Below are 14,701 nucleotides of genomic sequence, written 5' to 3' on the forward strand. Positions count from 1 at the left end.
ACTCACTTTGGTTTTGGAGACATAAATAATAATAATGATAATGAAGAAAATTGTTGTTTTATTTTGAAAAACGAATAAACAACTGACACATGGATCAGGAAAGGTTCATTTCTGTCCTGTGAATGTGACTTTTTTAGTATCGATAACTTCTCAAATGAGTATCTAGTTTCGATTTTAGTTTCATTATGGATTTGTATCTGATTTTTGATACTTTGACAACCATACTCCATACACTATTGTTAGATTGGCATTATCCTGTCTACTTTAATCTGAGGAGCTTCTAAACACAGGTCTATTTTGGTTCCAGTAATATCTTGCTCGATTAGTTCCTTTCAGCTACAATTAGTCTGGCCTCAGTGTTGGCAGTGACCAGTACACAGCTATGAAGAAATCTCTCATATGTGGATAATGGGTCAGACTGAGTCACTGTAGAGGATAAAGAAGCAGACGTGATGTTTGATGAATATAGCTTCTTCACTTGAATTATTTTGGAATATTTTGGCTATATCTGTATTTCTGTGTTCATTTATTTTATACGTCCAGCTGTATCTATGTAAGAATAAAATATAAAAATGCTGTTGATACTTTACACATGTGAACAATCTCTCAGTCATCCAGGTAGAATCCATGGCAAAAGGAGAAATTCAATTTGTCAACTGGACAAAAGTTTATTTGGTTGAATACATTTGGCAGCTCATCACAATAGGGACAGCCAGGTCAGGCCCAGAGGTGTGAAAGCACCCATTATGGCCCTGAATGATTCTGCTAATATGACCCCACACTCAAGTGCAAGTTCAATAGACTTAACTAACTAACAGAAACTGTAAACAAGTAGGTGTGTTAGTTCAGAGTAGTTTTAGTGTAGTTAGCTCTTCTCTGCAGGCAGATATAAGGAAGTATCCACCAGCATTTTGACCAGAACTGAAGAAGCAGCTTTGGATGAGCATATATTTGACGAACTGAATTTCTCCTTTGCTATTGATACTTTGCAGCTGATGCCATCAACGTTCCTTGTGGGTGGGATGCTAAATGTAGGCACTGCTCTTTCTGAGGCTTTGTTAGACTTCAATCTGAGCTTTGTTTTAACACAAATTTACCAAAAGGAACTTACTACAACAGGTGTAATGATTTATACTGTAAAATCTATACGGTCACTCTCACCTTTTTGTTGAAAATTAAACACCTAAACAAGACCATGAACACTCGTATTGATCACAGGCTCTTGAAAATGTTTTTAAATCCATTTTGTGTTTTTTTCAGACAGTCTTAAACTGTACTGCTTCTTGAGATATGATTTTGTTTTATTTTTTCATTTTTGTGTCTGCTTTGAAAATACCAGATTTTGTGCATTATTTAATGTTTTGTCTTTCAAATTACATCATCTTGAAATTATAAATCATATGTTTATGTCCAGTTAGTTACTCTTTCAGTTACTCTTACTTGAGTAGTCATTTTTCCAAATACTTATTTACTCTTACTTGAGTAATTTCTTGGACCACTACTTTGTACTTCTACTTGAATAATAATAATATTTTGTAACATTACACTTACTTGAGTACAACTTTTGGCTGCTCTACCATCACTCGTGCTCCAATACTGTTTAGGAGTTTGATTTTCAACCAAAAAGGTGAGAGTGAAAAAATACAAAAAACTGTTGGTTAATGTTAAAAAAAAAAAGTTGTGGGAAAAAAAGTGGACAATAAAGTACAAAAATATAGGAAGGAGAAGTAGGCCTATCTATTTGCAGTGACATCTCATTGGGGTGTTCTTCATGTATCTCTATTGGCGGGATGTTCAGCATTTAAAAAGGAGACACAATGCACACATTAGCAAACAGAGCCACAAAAGATTTTAGATTGTCTGAAAACTCAAGGAAAAATACAAAATGGATTTAAACAATATACTAATATACATATACTGTATATACGTACACTGTGAAACAGGTGGGAGCCCTGTACACTAATACGATGCAATTGGTTGATTTATTGATTTATCTTTTACATTTTCTTTCTTTTAGGGTGAAAAGGGGCGCAGAGGCAGAACAAAAATGTGTCAGAAAGGACAACCAGGATCTCCAGGACTCAGAGGACTCCCTGTGAGTTTGCTCTGACTCATTCAGCAGAAAAAAATATATATTTAGGGATTAAGACATACGTTTGTTCAGATTTAGTCATGTGATGTTAGAAAACAGGAGCCAGTGTTATTAGTGGTTAAAAATAGATTTCTTGTAATAATGACAGAATGAACAAATGAAAATATAAAGTATGGCTGTACTGTTTCATAGGGATCGATGGGCACTGAAGGAATAAAAGGAGAGAAAGGAGAGCCTGGACTATCGGTAAATATCACAACTACTTTAAAGCAATGTTGAAAATTATTTATACATATGCTTGATTGTATATCTACATAACCTACATGGCCAATCCTCCCAAATACCTCGCCAAATGTATAAACAGTATTCAATTAATAATAGGTAACAAAAAATTTAATTTAATTTCACTGACAGTTCTTCGTGTGAAACGTTTGTGTTTTACATTGTTAATGAGAAAAAAAGTAAGATTTTAGTTAAAATGGTATAAATTATTCAAAATAACTAAAAAGATAAGAATCGTAACATTTTCTCTCATAATTCCTCTAAGATGTGATATCGTGACATCCTTGTAAGAGTATGTTTTGGTAGTTCTTGGTGTGAAAATTTTGAGAGCCACTATATTTCAAATTCTAGATAAAAAAAAGTAAGAATTTGATTTTGTCATGTTGTATATAATTCTGAATGACTGAAAATCGTGATGTTTCTTTCATAATTCCTCTAAAATGCAACAACATGACATCCCTGTTTAACTTTCCCTGTTTGTGTTCCTGTGATTTGGTGGGGTTTTTTGGCGTGAAATGTTTGTATTTTACATTCTAGCTAAGAAAAAGTAAGGGATTTTGTTTTGTCATGTTGTAAATAATTTTGATTGACTTAGGTTAGGTTACTTTATTGTACCCGTAGGTAAATTTGTTTTGCAGATTTGAGAGGCAGTTCCCACATTTCACATTTCATTCATCCATATTATGTACAATAAACACATATAAAAACACAATTACAAAATAAAGTGTTACAGTGCTCCAGTGCAGAATGACTTTACGCCATGAACAATGAATTCAATTCATCCATCACCCTTGGCTCAGATCACAATAAATATTAAATATATAAAAAACACAGGATTTTTCCAAGACAATGTACTAAAACTTGATAGATAAACAGATTACAATTTATTCATGAGTTTGATAGCAGATGGAATGAAGCTCAGATTAAAGTGATTTGTTAATTTGTTGACTGAAAATGGTAATGTTTTCCTTCATAACTCCACTAAAATGTGATAACATGTCATCCCTGGAAGTTTATGTTTTGGTGGTTCTTGGTGTGAAATGTTTGAGAGCCACTATATTTGAAACTGAAGATGAGAAAAAAAGTAAGGGTTTTGTTTTGTCTTGGTGTAAATAATTCTGAATGACATAATTCCACTAAAATCTGATATCGTGATCTCTTTGTGTAACTGTTCCTGTCCATTTCCCTGTGTTTAGGCGTCTGAGGTGAAGGAGCTGGTGACTCAGCAGGTGGTGGATCAGTGCGGTGAGTGCATGCTCTCTAACAGCCTACATACTGTGAGCTTGTGTTACTTTTGTTTATTTGTTTATTTGTTTGTGTTGTGTTGTGTATTGTTGAGTTTCCTGTGGCTTGAGCACGGCCCCTCTGAGGAGAGCCATCTGGCCGTTCTGTCATAAGAACACACAGCAGGGGGCGGTAGAGAGAGTAAAGGCATTCATACAAGAGAGACAACAAGTGGGGCGGGCTCATTCAGGACAAAGCAGCATTACATAATTTTATCAAAGGAATACTATTAAAAAATATATACAGTATGTTATGAAATTTTACAGTTTAGAGCTTTTTACAATGTGAATTTGAATCTTAATTAAAAATATAACTGGGAGTTAATTTTGACTTGTGGCTGTAGACCTCGATTGACGATTGAAAACAAATCGTCAGTGGAGGTCTTTAAAACAGTACTCAGTTACACAAGTACATGTAGCATTGAAAATAATATCTGACAGTTTGGAGTACGCTAATTTTCAGTTGATTAGTTGAGTAATTGTCTTTTGATCTGAAAGTCAGTGGTTCAAATCCAGTTCTCAACCTAAAGATTGTTGATAGAGCTCTTAATTTATGAATCAATCTACATTCCTACCCTCACCTATGGTCCAGGTTGAGTCCTGGTTTAGACCTCTGGCCCTACCCTCACCTATGGTCCTGGTTCAGTTCTGGTTTATATCTCTGGTCCTACCCTCACCTATGGTCCTGGTTCAGTTCTGGTTTAGATCTCTGGTCCTACCCTCACCTATGGTCCTGGTTCAGTTCTGGTTTAGATCTCTGGTCCTACCCTCACCTATGGTCCTGGTTCAGTTCTGGTATATATCTCTGGTCCTACCCTCACCTATGGTCCTGGTTCAGTTCTGGTTTAGATCTCTGGTCCTACCCTCACCTGTGATCATGAGCTTTGGGTAATGAGCAAAATTACAAAATGGCAGATACAAGCAGTTGAAATGAGTTTCCTCTGCAGATTGACTGGGCGCTTCCTTAGAGATCGGGTGAGGAGCTCAGTCACACAGGAGGAGCTCGGGGTAGAGCCACTGCTCCTACATGTCAGGAGGAGGCTCCTGGACATCTCCCCAAATACCTTTTTACTCTTAATGTACTTCTACATGAGTAACATCAGTTTGAAGAAATGGCAATCTTCACTGAGTATAATTTTTGGAAACCCATATCACCCTTGATAAACATTAGATCTCAATTTGATTAAAATTCTGTTAATTGCACAGCTCCACCAAGGCCATGTAAAGAGCAAGGATGTGTTGTAATGGCTTTATTAAAATACGTCTGAAGATTTCTAAGAAGAAATGTGTACACTTGTCATCTCTGAGAGATTGACCTGTCCTTTTGAGGGCAAATAAAACTACTCAAAATACAAGTCTCTAATCCCTGAATAGTGAAAACATACAATATTTCTAAAAGGACCTTTGAACAACCATCATAAAAGAAATTATTACAACTTGCTCATGTATTAGAAGGGCATCTCGCTGTTTTGTATGGTCCAGATTTTGTCCCCATATCTCCTTGGTAACAAAATAAACTGACTGTTCAAATTATTTTATGTAAAATAACCATGATGAGTTATGACATAACAAAGGCCTATATAGTAGAATAAGGTGTTGACTATTTTCACACAAATATTAATGAAACATGATTAAAAGTGATTTCATATTTTAATATACAGTAATTTGCTATATAATATGAAAGTACACTACTAAAAACCTATGCTGTTTAAATTTTGGATCCATGAGGTCACCAAGAACAGCCCTGATCTTATAACTGGGCTGGAGAACAATTTTCCTTTCTACTCTCAAAATGCAGATGCTTTGTCCTGGTTGTATTTATTAATATCTCTGTAATTACTGGGCTTTTGCTTTGGATCCAGAACACACACTTCTTCAACACTTTACAAAAATGTGAGTCTTATTACTAGTGAATCTCCCAGAGCTCAGATGGGCATGATTAACAGGCGGATTAGCCAATTAGGAACATGCACAGTCCTGTGAGGAAAAAAGTAGAGTGAAAAAATATTACACAAACAAACAAACATCGCAGATTTCTGTGGAATCAATACATGAAGTACTAAACTCTGTGAATCTGAAGTGAAAGAAGTGCCATTTAGTTTTAGCTCTTTTGGTTCCCATGTTATAAATAAACCAAACCTGATTGCATGAACATGTTTGGTTCTGATTCAAGATGCGACAGAGGGCATGGAGACCAGACACATATCAAACTGTTTAAAAATATAGATATCAACCAAACTGAGCCAATCAACATGAAACAAACACTGTCGCAAAGTACAATATCTCCCCTGCCTGTTTGTTTTTTTCATTCAAAAACATTTAATTGTATGAAAACATTGTGTCCATCTTTTGTGGTTTTCAGGTCTGGAATATAAGTTTATGGTGAAGTCTGTTGATCCTGATGCTACTAAACCAGTGAGAGGAGACAAACCTGATCTAAACCAGAAGGAGAGAGAGAAAGAGGAGCAGGAGGTAGATGTGTATGAAGAACTGTATGAAGACAGTGACAGATCCGTCACCACTGCAGCCCCCGTGAGCCCAGGAGAGACGGACCTGCCTCTAAACAGCACTGGTAATAATACTCATCATACCACAGTATATATATCACAACGAGAGAACTTTGGGACAGAACTACTGCACTGGTCTCAATCATAATAAAGAACAAACACACTAGAGCATCATTTGGTGTTACTAGAATGCCGCTTTTCATGGTTGCTAAAAATAGATTGTGGCGTCAGACCTCAAAGCATTATGGGATACCCCCTTAGACAAACAAAGCACTACAGCTACATAAAAAATGGACAAATAAAAGACAGCTCTATAACTATTACTCTATTAATAATTACTATCTGCTTAGGCTGCATTCACATTTGTACACCACACACCAAACTGGGGCCAAACCGGGACTAGACCTAGCCTAGATCAGCCGGTTTCACTTCGTAGAAACCGTATGACCTCGCAGGATAAGGATTCGTTTGCTCGACGGTAGGCGGGTACTTTTTTTATTTAATCAGTCGCTGCTATTTGGTCGTGACGTACGTAATGCACCGCTAATGGGACTAACTGGTATATTAAGCTTTTCCAAATCCCATAGGAAGAAGGATAGTATCATCTCTCCCCTTGATAAAATTCACCGAACATTCTCTTTGTTCTGGTTTTAAATCCTCGATCTCAGGAATCATTGCCAACACAGAATGTATGACTCTTTGCTGATTGGCTGGTGCCTGAACTCACACTTCCGGGGTTCTTGCAAACCGTCTAGTGTATTCCAATTCTTGACCTAGTCGCTGGAGAGAAATATGAAGTTGAGCAGAGGCACTAGGTGGTTCTGGCCTGGCTAGACTAGACCAGGACTAAACCAGAACTAGAAGAAGTCCATGCAAAATCTACATTAGGACTAAACTGGGATCAAACCAGGACCAAGGAGTGTGAATGCAACATAAATCTATATAATGTTTTAAATGGCTTCAGGGAGAACTGTATGATGAAACAAATAATGAAAAAAAACATGTTAATTCTGAACCATGAGTGAGGTGACAGTGACCGCCCACTCCTCGATTTCAAAGCTACATTTCTCATTCATTTTTCCCATAGACTTACCAAAAAAATTTCATATTAAAAGTTTGAAATCTTGCTTAGGACTAATCAGCTACATGTTAATTAATGACCACGAGACCTATAGTTTAATTTAAAGGTGGATTTTGTCATTTTTCTCGTGGAGGGTCTGTCAAATGCTTTTCTTCTTGGAAATGTTATTGCTTTGTCTGGAATGTATGACATTAAATGAAACCAAACCTGACCAAGTTACAGGTCAGATCTTTAGAGAGGCGACCCCACTCACTGTCAAAATGTCTGTTTTTCTAGGTATTTTTGAGCTAGAAAACCACCTGTAATTGAATAAATGTAAAGTAGATCTGTTTAATGTCATACTGTGGAACATTCCAGGCAGACCAATGACATATCCATAGAAACAAGCAGGTGATGGACCCTCAAACAAAAAGTCACACAGTGCAACTTTAAAATCTGTTTTGGAAGCTTTATAAACCACAAAGTTAATGAAGAATTTTGACAAATCTTCAGTTTTTCGAAAAGTCTGTAGAGAAAAAATTAATGGAAAATGTACTTCCGGAACCAGAGTGGGCACACACTGTTGAGCTTTCCAGGCAATTGTAAAAAGCACTTTAAAACACTGCTTTTACAGTATACTGTTAGGTGTAAAAAGTGTTTCCTGGGCTACTGAAATACATGTCAGGATCAGGCTATTTAAGACTAAAAAAAGAACTATACGAGGTTGGGTTTAGACCTCCCTCCGTGTTCCCGTGTGACCAAACCCTGCCTCTAAACAGCACAGGTCATAACACTGATCAAATTGTACATCACGATGCCATTATAGTCTACGGGGAAACTCCACATGCCGCAGATATCATTACATCCATGGTCCATTATTTCTGGAGGACCTCTTGTGTGTCAGAGGTGATGAGAGAGGAGACTTTTGACAGGGGCAGGAACATAAAGGGCCCATTTTCGAGTGACTTTTCTGTAATTGACAGGTTTGTGTCACAGAGATGTCATTGTCTACACAAGTTCTGGGTTAAAAATATCTGCAGCCAAACATTAGTACCTTAAAGGGGCTCTAACCAATTATGTAATAAAGTAAAATTATTATATTGTTAAAAATAAATATTGTAAAAGCAGCTCTTAAGTTTTAAATAACGGGCTTGCAAAAAATATCTAAATATCCATATATCGTAGCGTTTTAATGTGCTGATACAGTATCAATATTGTGGGCTGCTGTATCAATATATATTGGCAAGAGTATTTTTATAGTATATTTTACTAAATTATTTTGTTACAGAGCTACAGTTTAGTGGAAGGAAACTCATTTATGCGGCGCATTTGACATTTTCACTGTTTTGATGATTAAAGTGTTTGTGTTTCATATTAACTTTGCACAAGAAGTGGTTTAACAAAGACTTTTAGTATCACAGCCACAATTTAGCCTTTTTTTAACTGAACCGTATCAAATTGATTTGAAATATATTGTATCGAATCGAAAGCTCACTGTTTCGAAATCGTATCGGCAACTTCTTAATGATACCCAGCCTTAGTCACCTGTCCATTAAGATTGGTGACTTTAAGTGAGTTTAATACAGGCAAAGTAATAACATCTCCATGAAGACAAGAAGGTGGTGGAAAATTGCAACTGCTACTTTATTTATAACACACTTTAAAAACAACACAGGTTGATCAAAGTGCTACAGAACATAATAAAATAAAAACAATTAAAATAATGAAACTACATATGAATAAAAACAGAATCTAATAAAAAAAAATAAAATCTAATAAAATGTCAACAACTCAAACTGTGTCAAAGGCCAAAGTGAACAAGAGCGTTTTAAGAAGAGATTTCAAAACAGGTACAGAAGAGGCCTGTCTAATGTGACCTATGGTTCAGGTTGAGTCCTGGTTTAGCTCTCTGGTCCTACCTTCACCTATGATCATGAACTTTGGGTAATGAGCAAAAGGATAAGATGACAGATACAAGCATTTGAAATGAGTTTCCTCTGCAGAGTGGCTGGGTGCTCCCTCAAAGATAGGGTGAGGAGCTCAATCACACAGGAGGAGCTCGGAGTAGAGCCACTGCTCCTTCACATTGAAAGGAGGCTCCTGGACACCTCCCCAAATACCTTTTTACTCTTAATGTACTTCTACATGAGTAATATTAGTTTGAAGTAATGGTAATCTTCACTGAGTACAAATTTCGGCAACCCTTCCCCCTCGATAACCATTAGATCTCGATTTGATTATAATTCTGTTAATTGCACAGCTCCACCAAGGCCATGTAAAGAGCATGGATGCATTGTAATGGCTTTATTAAAATACATCTGAAGTATTCTAAGAAGAAATGTGTACACTTGTCATCTCTGAGAGTTTGCCCTGTCCATTTGAGCACAAATAAAAATACTAAAACAAAAACATGTCTCTAATCCCTGAATAGTGAAAACATACAGGCCTGTCTAATGTCCAAAGGCAACTCATTCCACAGTTTTGGTGCAGCCACACATGTGTGAATGAAACAAAACACAACTCCAGGTCTGTTTTTGAGAAGGAAACAACATTATAACATGGCTTAAAGCTCACAAGGGTCTATTTTTGCATAGTACGGGACCTTTTAAAGTTATTCAAGTTAACTATTTTTCTCCCCCATTGTGTTACATTGGGTGTGCCTTCTGTGATTTGAAGCCCAGTTAAACAAAGCCATTATTACAGCATGCGTGACTCATTAGTGATTGTACCCCGAGGTAAGAATAGGACGCTACATGCTAATTAGCTTCTGCTCTGGCTTCAGGTAAATGCAAAAACTATGAAATATTGAGTCTGACATTGCCCCGTGTCAATGTCGTCTCTGTTGTTTATGTACTGATTTTCTGGCTCGTGCACCATACAGGGACTTTGGTAACTTTGAAGATTAGGTAATATAAAAACAGTTGCTTGCCAAGAGTATTTAACCTGCTTTTAAAAGGGGAAAACATTGCCAAGTCAATCAGACGCTGGTCCAAAAAACCCTCTGGCGTTCTTAAAAAGTGCTTCCTTCTCATTCGCTGATGTTTAACTGATGTTGTTTTTGGCTTTAGACTTGACAAGGATGAAGAGACGTGCGTTTGGATCCAGTAATGGCGGTGAGTGTCCGATATTCTTAATTTTTGTAATGTTTTTATTTACAGACTTGCTTCGCTGACATGCGTAATGGGGCGTGCAGTTAGTGGCCAAAACACGACCGTCTCATCTGTCAACATCTTGGATAAATCATTTTCGTAATTACACACAACAAACTGCTCCGGTACTGACTTAAAATGCAGAAGTGGCATTTAGTAGCTTTTAAGAGATACTCCCATCGCACATGTACTTTTTTGATTTATTCATGCAGGTATTCATGAGTTCCAGTTTTGAAGAACTTTCCTCATTCAAAAGATATAATATTTCAATTTGAATTGTGTTATTGCTATGAAAACGGAGGACTGTTACCATGAGAAATAATTTAAATCTGGAAGAAATCTTTATGCTTGAAACCCATCGACATTTATAGACATGAAATTCTCCAAACAACTGTAAAACAACTCACCTTTATGTAACAGATAACCCTCTGTCCTGTTTCTCCTTATGACCTCTTGTATGTAGCTGAGATATATTTGTATTACAATATTTTTATATATTATTATTACTTTATTAATATTTTAATATATAATTATGCCTTATTTGACACCAACTCCAGTGTTCCAAAGTCTTCCTGGACTAGTCGAGTTGTTCAGTGGAGAATAGCATTTCTATCAAACACCACATCTACTAAATGTAAGGAATGTAACAATAACCAAAATATCGTGATATCGTATCGTCAAAGGTCTTACAATAATATCGTGGACCATCACAATACATCGAATTACAAGTCTCTTTGGTTAAATTAAGAGTGATGGTGCAGCAATAGATTAAAAAATACAGAGGGAACTACATAGACCATGATCCTTTGCTCCATTTCAGTGTAAGAAATAACAATTCTAAGCACTTTTAAGTCTTAGTTCTTTAGATTAAGTCTTGTCGAGGCATTTTAAGAGGAAAAAGTCGCATATTAACAGTTTTAGCCTCCACAAAATATCACTAATATGTATATTGTGAAAATATTGTACCAAGAAATTTGGATATTGTTACATCCCTAATTGTGAGCCTCCCTACCATATCGTGAGCTTTCCCACCATATTGCAATAAATATCGTACTGTGAGGTTCATACCGTGACAATATCGTATTGTGAGGCTTGGATATCATTACACCCCTCATAAATAACACAGACATATGTAATGTATTATATGTCTGTGCTGAAAACCATGAATTCGTAATCATGTATTTAAGGTGTGATTGCTCAAATGCTCACATATCCACGCCCACAACCCTGTACGAGCTTCAGTTTCTTCCAAAAATAGACTTTAATAGATAATAATAATAGACAATGTGTCATAGAGTTCAAAAATGTATGACATTTTTTAGTACAGTAAACGAAGCTCTGCTGCTTGCTGCGCTGACACACTGTTTCTGTAGAAGTCAATGGACCAGTTTTATTATTATGAAGTTTCAGATCAACATTGTGGTTTACAAAAGAGCAAAATACAAAATGATGATCTAGATTATCTCGGCACATCTTTTTTCCTCTTATCTTTTTTGATACTTTTCACAAATGAAGAGTTCAATTGCACAAAGGAATATTTCCGTTTTGAAAATGTCAGAAAGCTATTTTTTCTTTTCGTGATCATGTTCTACAGATATTCTCAACAAAAATAATGTTGAGTGGAGTTTTGTCAAGAAGAGAATAATGTTTTGATTTAATTTTGCTTAAACAGAGTAAAGCAGCAAGCCTCCAGTGTTGTTTTTTTGGCACTTATTACTTTATGCAAATGAATTCTTGATGTGCTGTGCTTGTGTCTTCTATATAGTTATAATCTATGAGATCTGTGGATTGTTATGTTCCTTTTGACATTTTAAATCACAATACTGATCTAAATCACAACACATACACATATCTAAATCGGCATCTCCCGTGGATAGCTGCAGATCACGCAAGAGAGTATAATTTTTTCCCCATTTGTATCAAAATCACTACATGACGCTGCCGAATCCTACACGTATCACTGATTAAGAAAATAACATTTGAGCATGAAGTAAGTACAGAGCAGTGGGCGTGTGCCGGTGGCGGTGAAAACAGGGGCTGATCGACAAAATGGCCTCTTGAAAATAAGTGATTAAAGATTGCTCAGACATGCACGAGTCACTCTAAATACTACTGGGGGGAAACTACTAAAACATGGTTAAAGACTCTACATAATAGGTCTGCTTTAAAAATAACAGTATGTCACTATTACTACTTCTCTGTTTCAGTTTATGGGCGGGAGCGGTGCCTGGAGCCGATGAAGGAGGGCTCGTGCTCAGAGTACATGTTACTGTGGTACTTTCACTCTGCCTCAGGAGAGTGCAGGCCCTTTGTGTATGGAGGCTGTGAGGGAAACGGAAACAGATTCTCCTCCAGGCAAGAGTGTCAGAGCTGGTGTGGGACGAGGCAAAAAGGTACTCAGTCAGTTTAATAATATAAAAACAATATAATATCTTCAAATAGTATCACAATAATAATATAATAAAGGGCCCATATTACTCTATTTTCTGATTAATGTTATAATGTCATTTGTGTTTTGCTTTATTCAGACATGTTTAACACACAAATTCTGCATATTTGGTTCTACTGAGTTCTTCTCTCAAACAGAAAACACACTGTTCCACCTTGTGATGTCATGTTGTAATACAGGAAGTGCTCCACTGTGTTTTTAAACTCCATACACCCTCACTAGAAAAATGTGCATAATTTCAGCTCTGAAACTGCCAATCTGTACTGAACTCAAGGTGAAGGTCGAGCTGTTAACTTGAAAACCACCGCTAAATGACATCACAAGGTGGAACAGATGATTTTGAGCTTTGAAGATGTAAACAGACTAACAATAAATGAATGAAACAAAACGCAACTCCAGGTATGTTTTTGACAACATTATAACATGGCTTAAAGCTCACAAGAGTTCGTTTTGTATAATATAGGATCTTTAAAGAGGGAGTATTATGCAAATGTGACTTTTCTGAGCTTTCTACAATTTTATGACATTGTTCTCTCATCAAAAACATGCCTGAAGAGTAGGGGTGTAACGATATCCACTGTATTTATTGCGATATCTTGGGAAAGCTCACGATATGAAGGGGATGCTCATGATTAGGGATGTAACAATATCCAAATCTCTCGATATGATGTTTTCAGGATATACATCTCACAGTACGATATTTATTGCAATATTTTGTGGAGGCTAACAAAACTTTTAATATGCTACTTTTTCCTCTTAAAATACCTCGACAAGACTTAATCCAAAGAACTAAGACTTAAAAGTGCTTAGAACTGTTATTTCTTCTTGTAGTCTGGACTGAAATGGAGCAAAGGATCATGGTCTATGTAGTTCCCTCTGTCTTTTTTTTTTTTTAGCAATTAATGCATCATAACTCTTTATTTAAGCAAAGAAACTTGTAACTTGATATATTGTGATGGTCCACGATATTATTGTGAAAACTCTGACGATATCATGATATTTCAGTTATTGTTACATCCCTACTGAAGAGGATTTATGTGTCATCCATGCATGTTTGAGTAATTTAGTGATCCTCCTCCTTATGGTTAGGTGTAAGATTCTGTTTTCCTATTCTCAAGCCTACGTCACACATGCTCCTGCAAGGCAATTTTTCATATATATACAAAAGCAGATAGAAAACTGTACACTACAACTTCACAAACCTGATGTGATGTGCGGGAGTTTCATTAGCGGGATGCACTGAATGGGAAATGAGGAGTTTAGGAACTCAAAAATTCAGCTGAAACTTATTAAACATGTTAATATGATGTTTTTGGCAACAATAACAACAAAAATATATTTTTTTAATGAAAAAATTTAACATGGTGATCTATGTATTAGCAATTTATACATCATAGAAGTGTCATACTGTGGTCCCCAAACTAAACTGTTACAAAGATTTTATACAATATAATGCCATTTTCAACACACGCAGTAGGACTTCTTATGAAAAAGATCAATATTCATAGTGATTCTTGCTCAAATAGTTTCAATACTACTTTTATTATAGGTAAGTGTCTGGTTACGCTACTCTTTGCTCAATAACTATCTCTAAAAGTCACAGTTTTTAAATTTCTAATTCCAGATGCATCAACAGGCTCTGAACCGTGGAGATGACAACTTCTGATTCAACTTTGAATTTTCATGCTGTACTTTTTGAAATGTTGAAATGTTTTGTACAATGTTTTATTTATGTATATTTTGTACCTTACTTTTTGTATACAGAATAAATACAGCTTTTTGTTATAAAATGGTTGAAAAATATTTGCACTCTGATCTTTTACAAGAATAAATTACAATCAGGTACAGGTCCTTTAAACCTCAAACATTAACTTTTTTT

At 36.0% G+C, this 14,701-nt stretch overlaps 1 protein-coding gene across 1 annotated transcript in view; it reads left to right on the forward strand.

The window, feature by feature from the left end:
- LOC129408951 (collagen alpha-1(VII) chain-like) overlaps positions 1-14,478 on the forward strand; it is a 121,624-nt gene extending 107,146 nt beyond the window's left edge. Inside the window, exons 108-114 of the mRNA XM_055153869.1 lie at positions 2,018-2,095; positions 2,285-2,338; positions 3,571-3,619; positions 6,020-6,229; positions 10,293-10,337; positions 12,581-12,766; positions 14,447-14,478. Coding sequence (XP_055009844.1) covers positions 2,018-2,095; positions 2,285-2,338; positions 3,571-3,619; positions 6,020-6,229; positions 10,293-10,337; positions 12,581-12,766; positions 14,447-14,478 — 654 coding nt within the window. The remainder of the gene's footprint in view (positions 1-2,017; positions 2,096-2,284; positions 2,339-3,570; positions 3,620-6,019; positions 6,230-10,292; positions 10,338-12,580; positions 12,767-14,446) is intronic.
- Positions 14,479-14,701: the final 223 nt, after the last annotated feature.

Source organism: Boleophthalmus pectinirostris, unplaced genomic scaffold (assembly GCF_026225935.1).
Source record: "Boleophthalmus pectinirostris isolate CB_2022bp ecotype Guang Dong unplaced genomic scaffold, ASM2622593v1 HiC_scaffold_18, whole genome shotgun sequence".
Classification (NCBI taxonomy): Eukaryota; Metazoa; Chordata; class Actinopteri; order Gobiiformes; family Gobiidae; genus Boleophthalmus; species Boleophthalmus pectinirostris.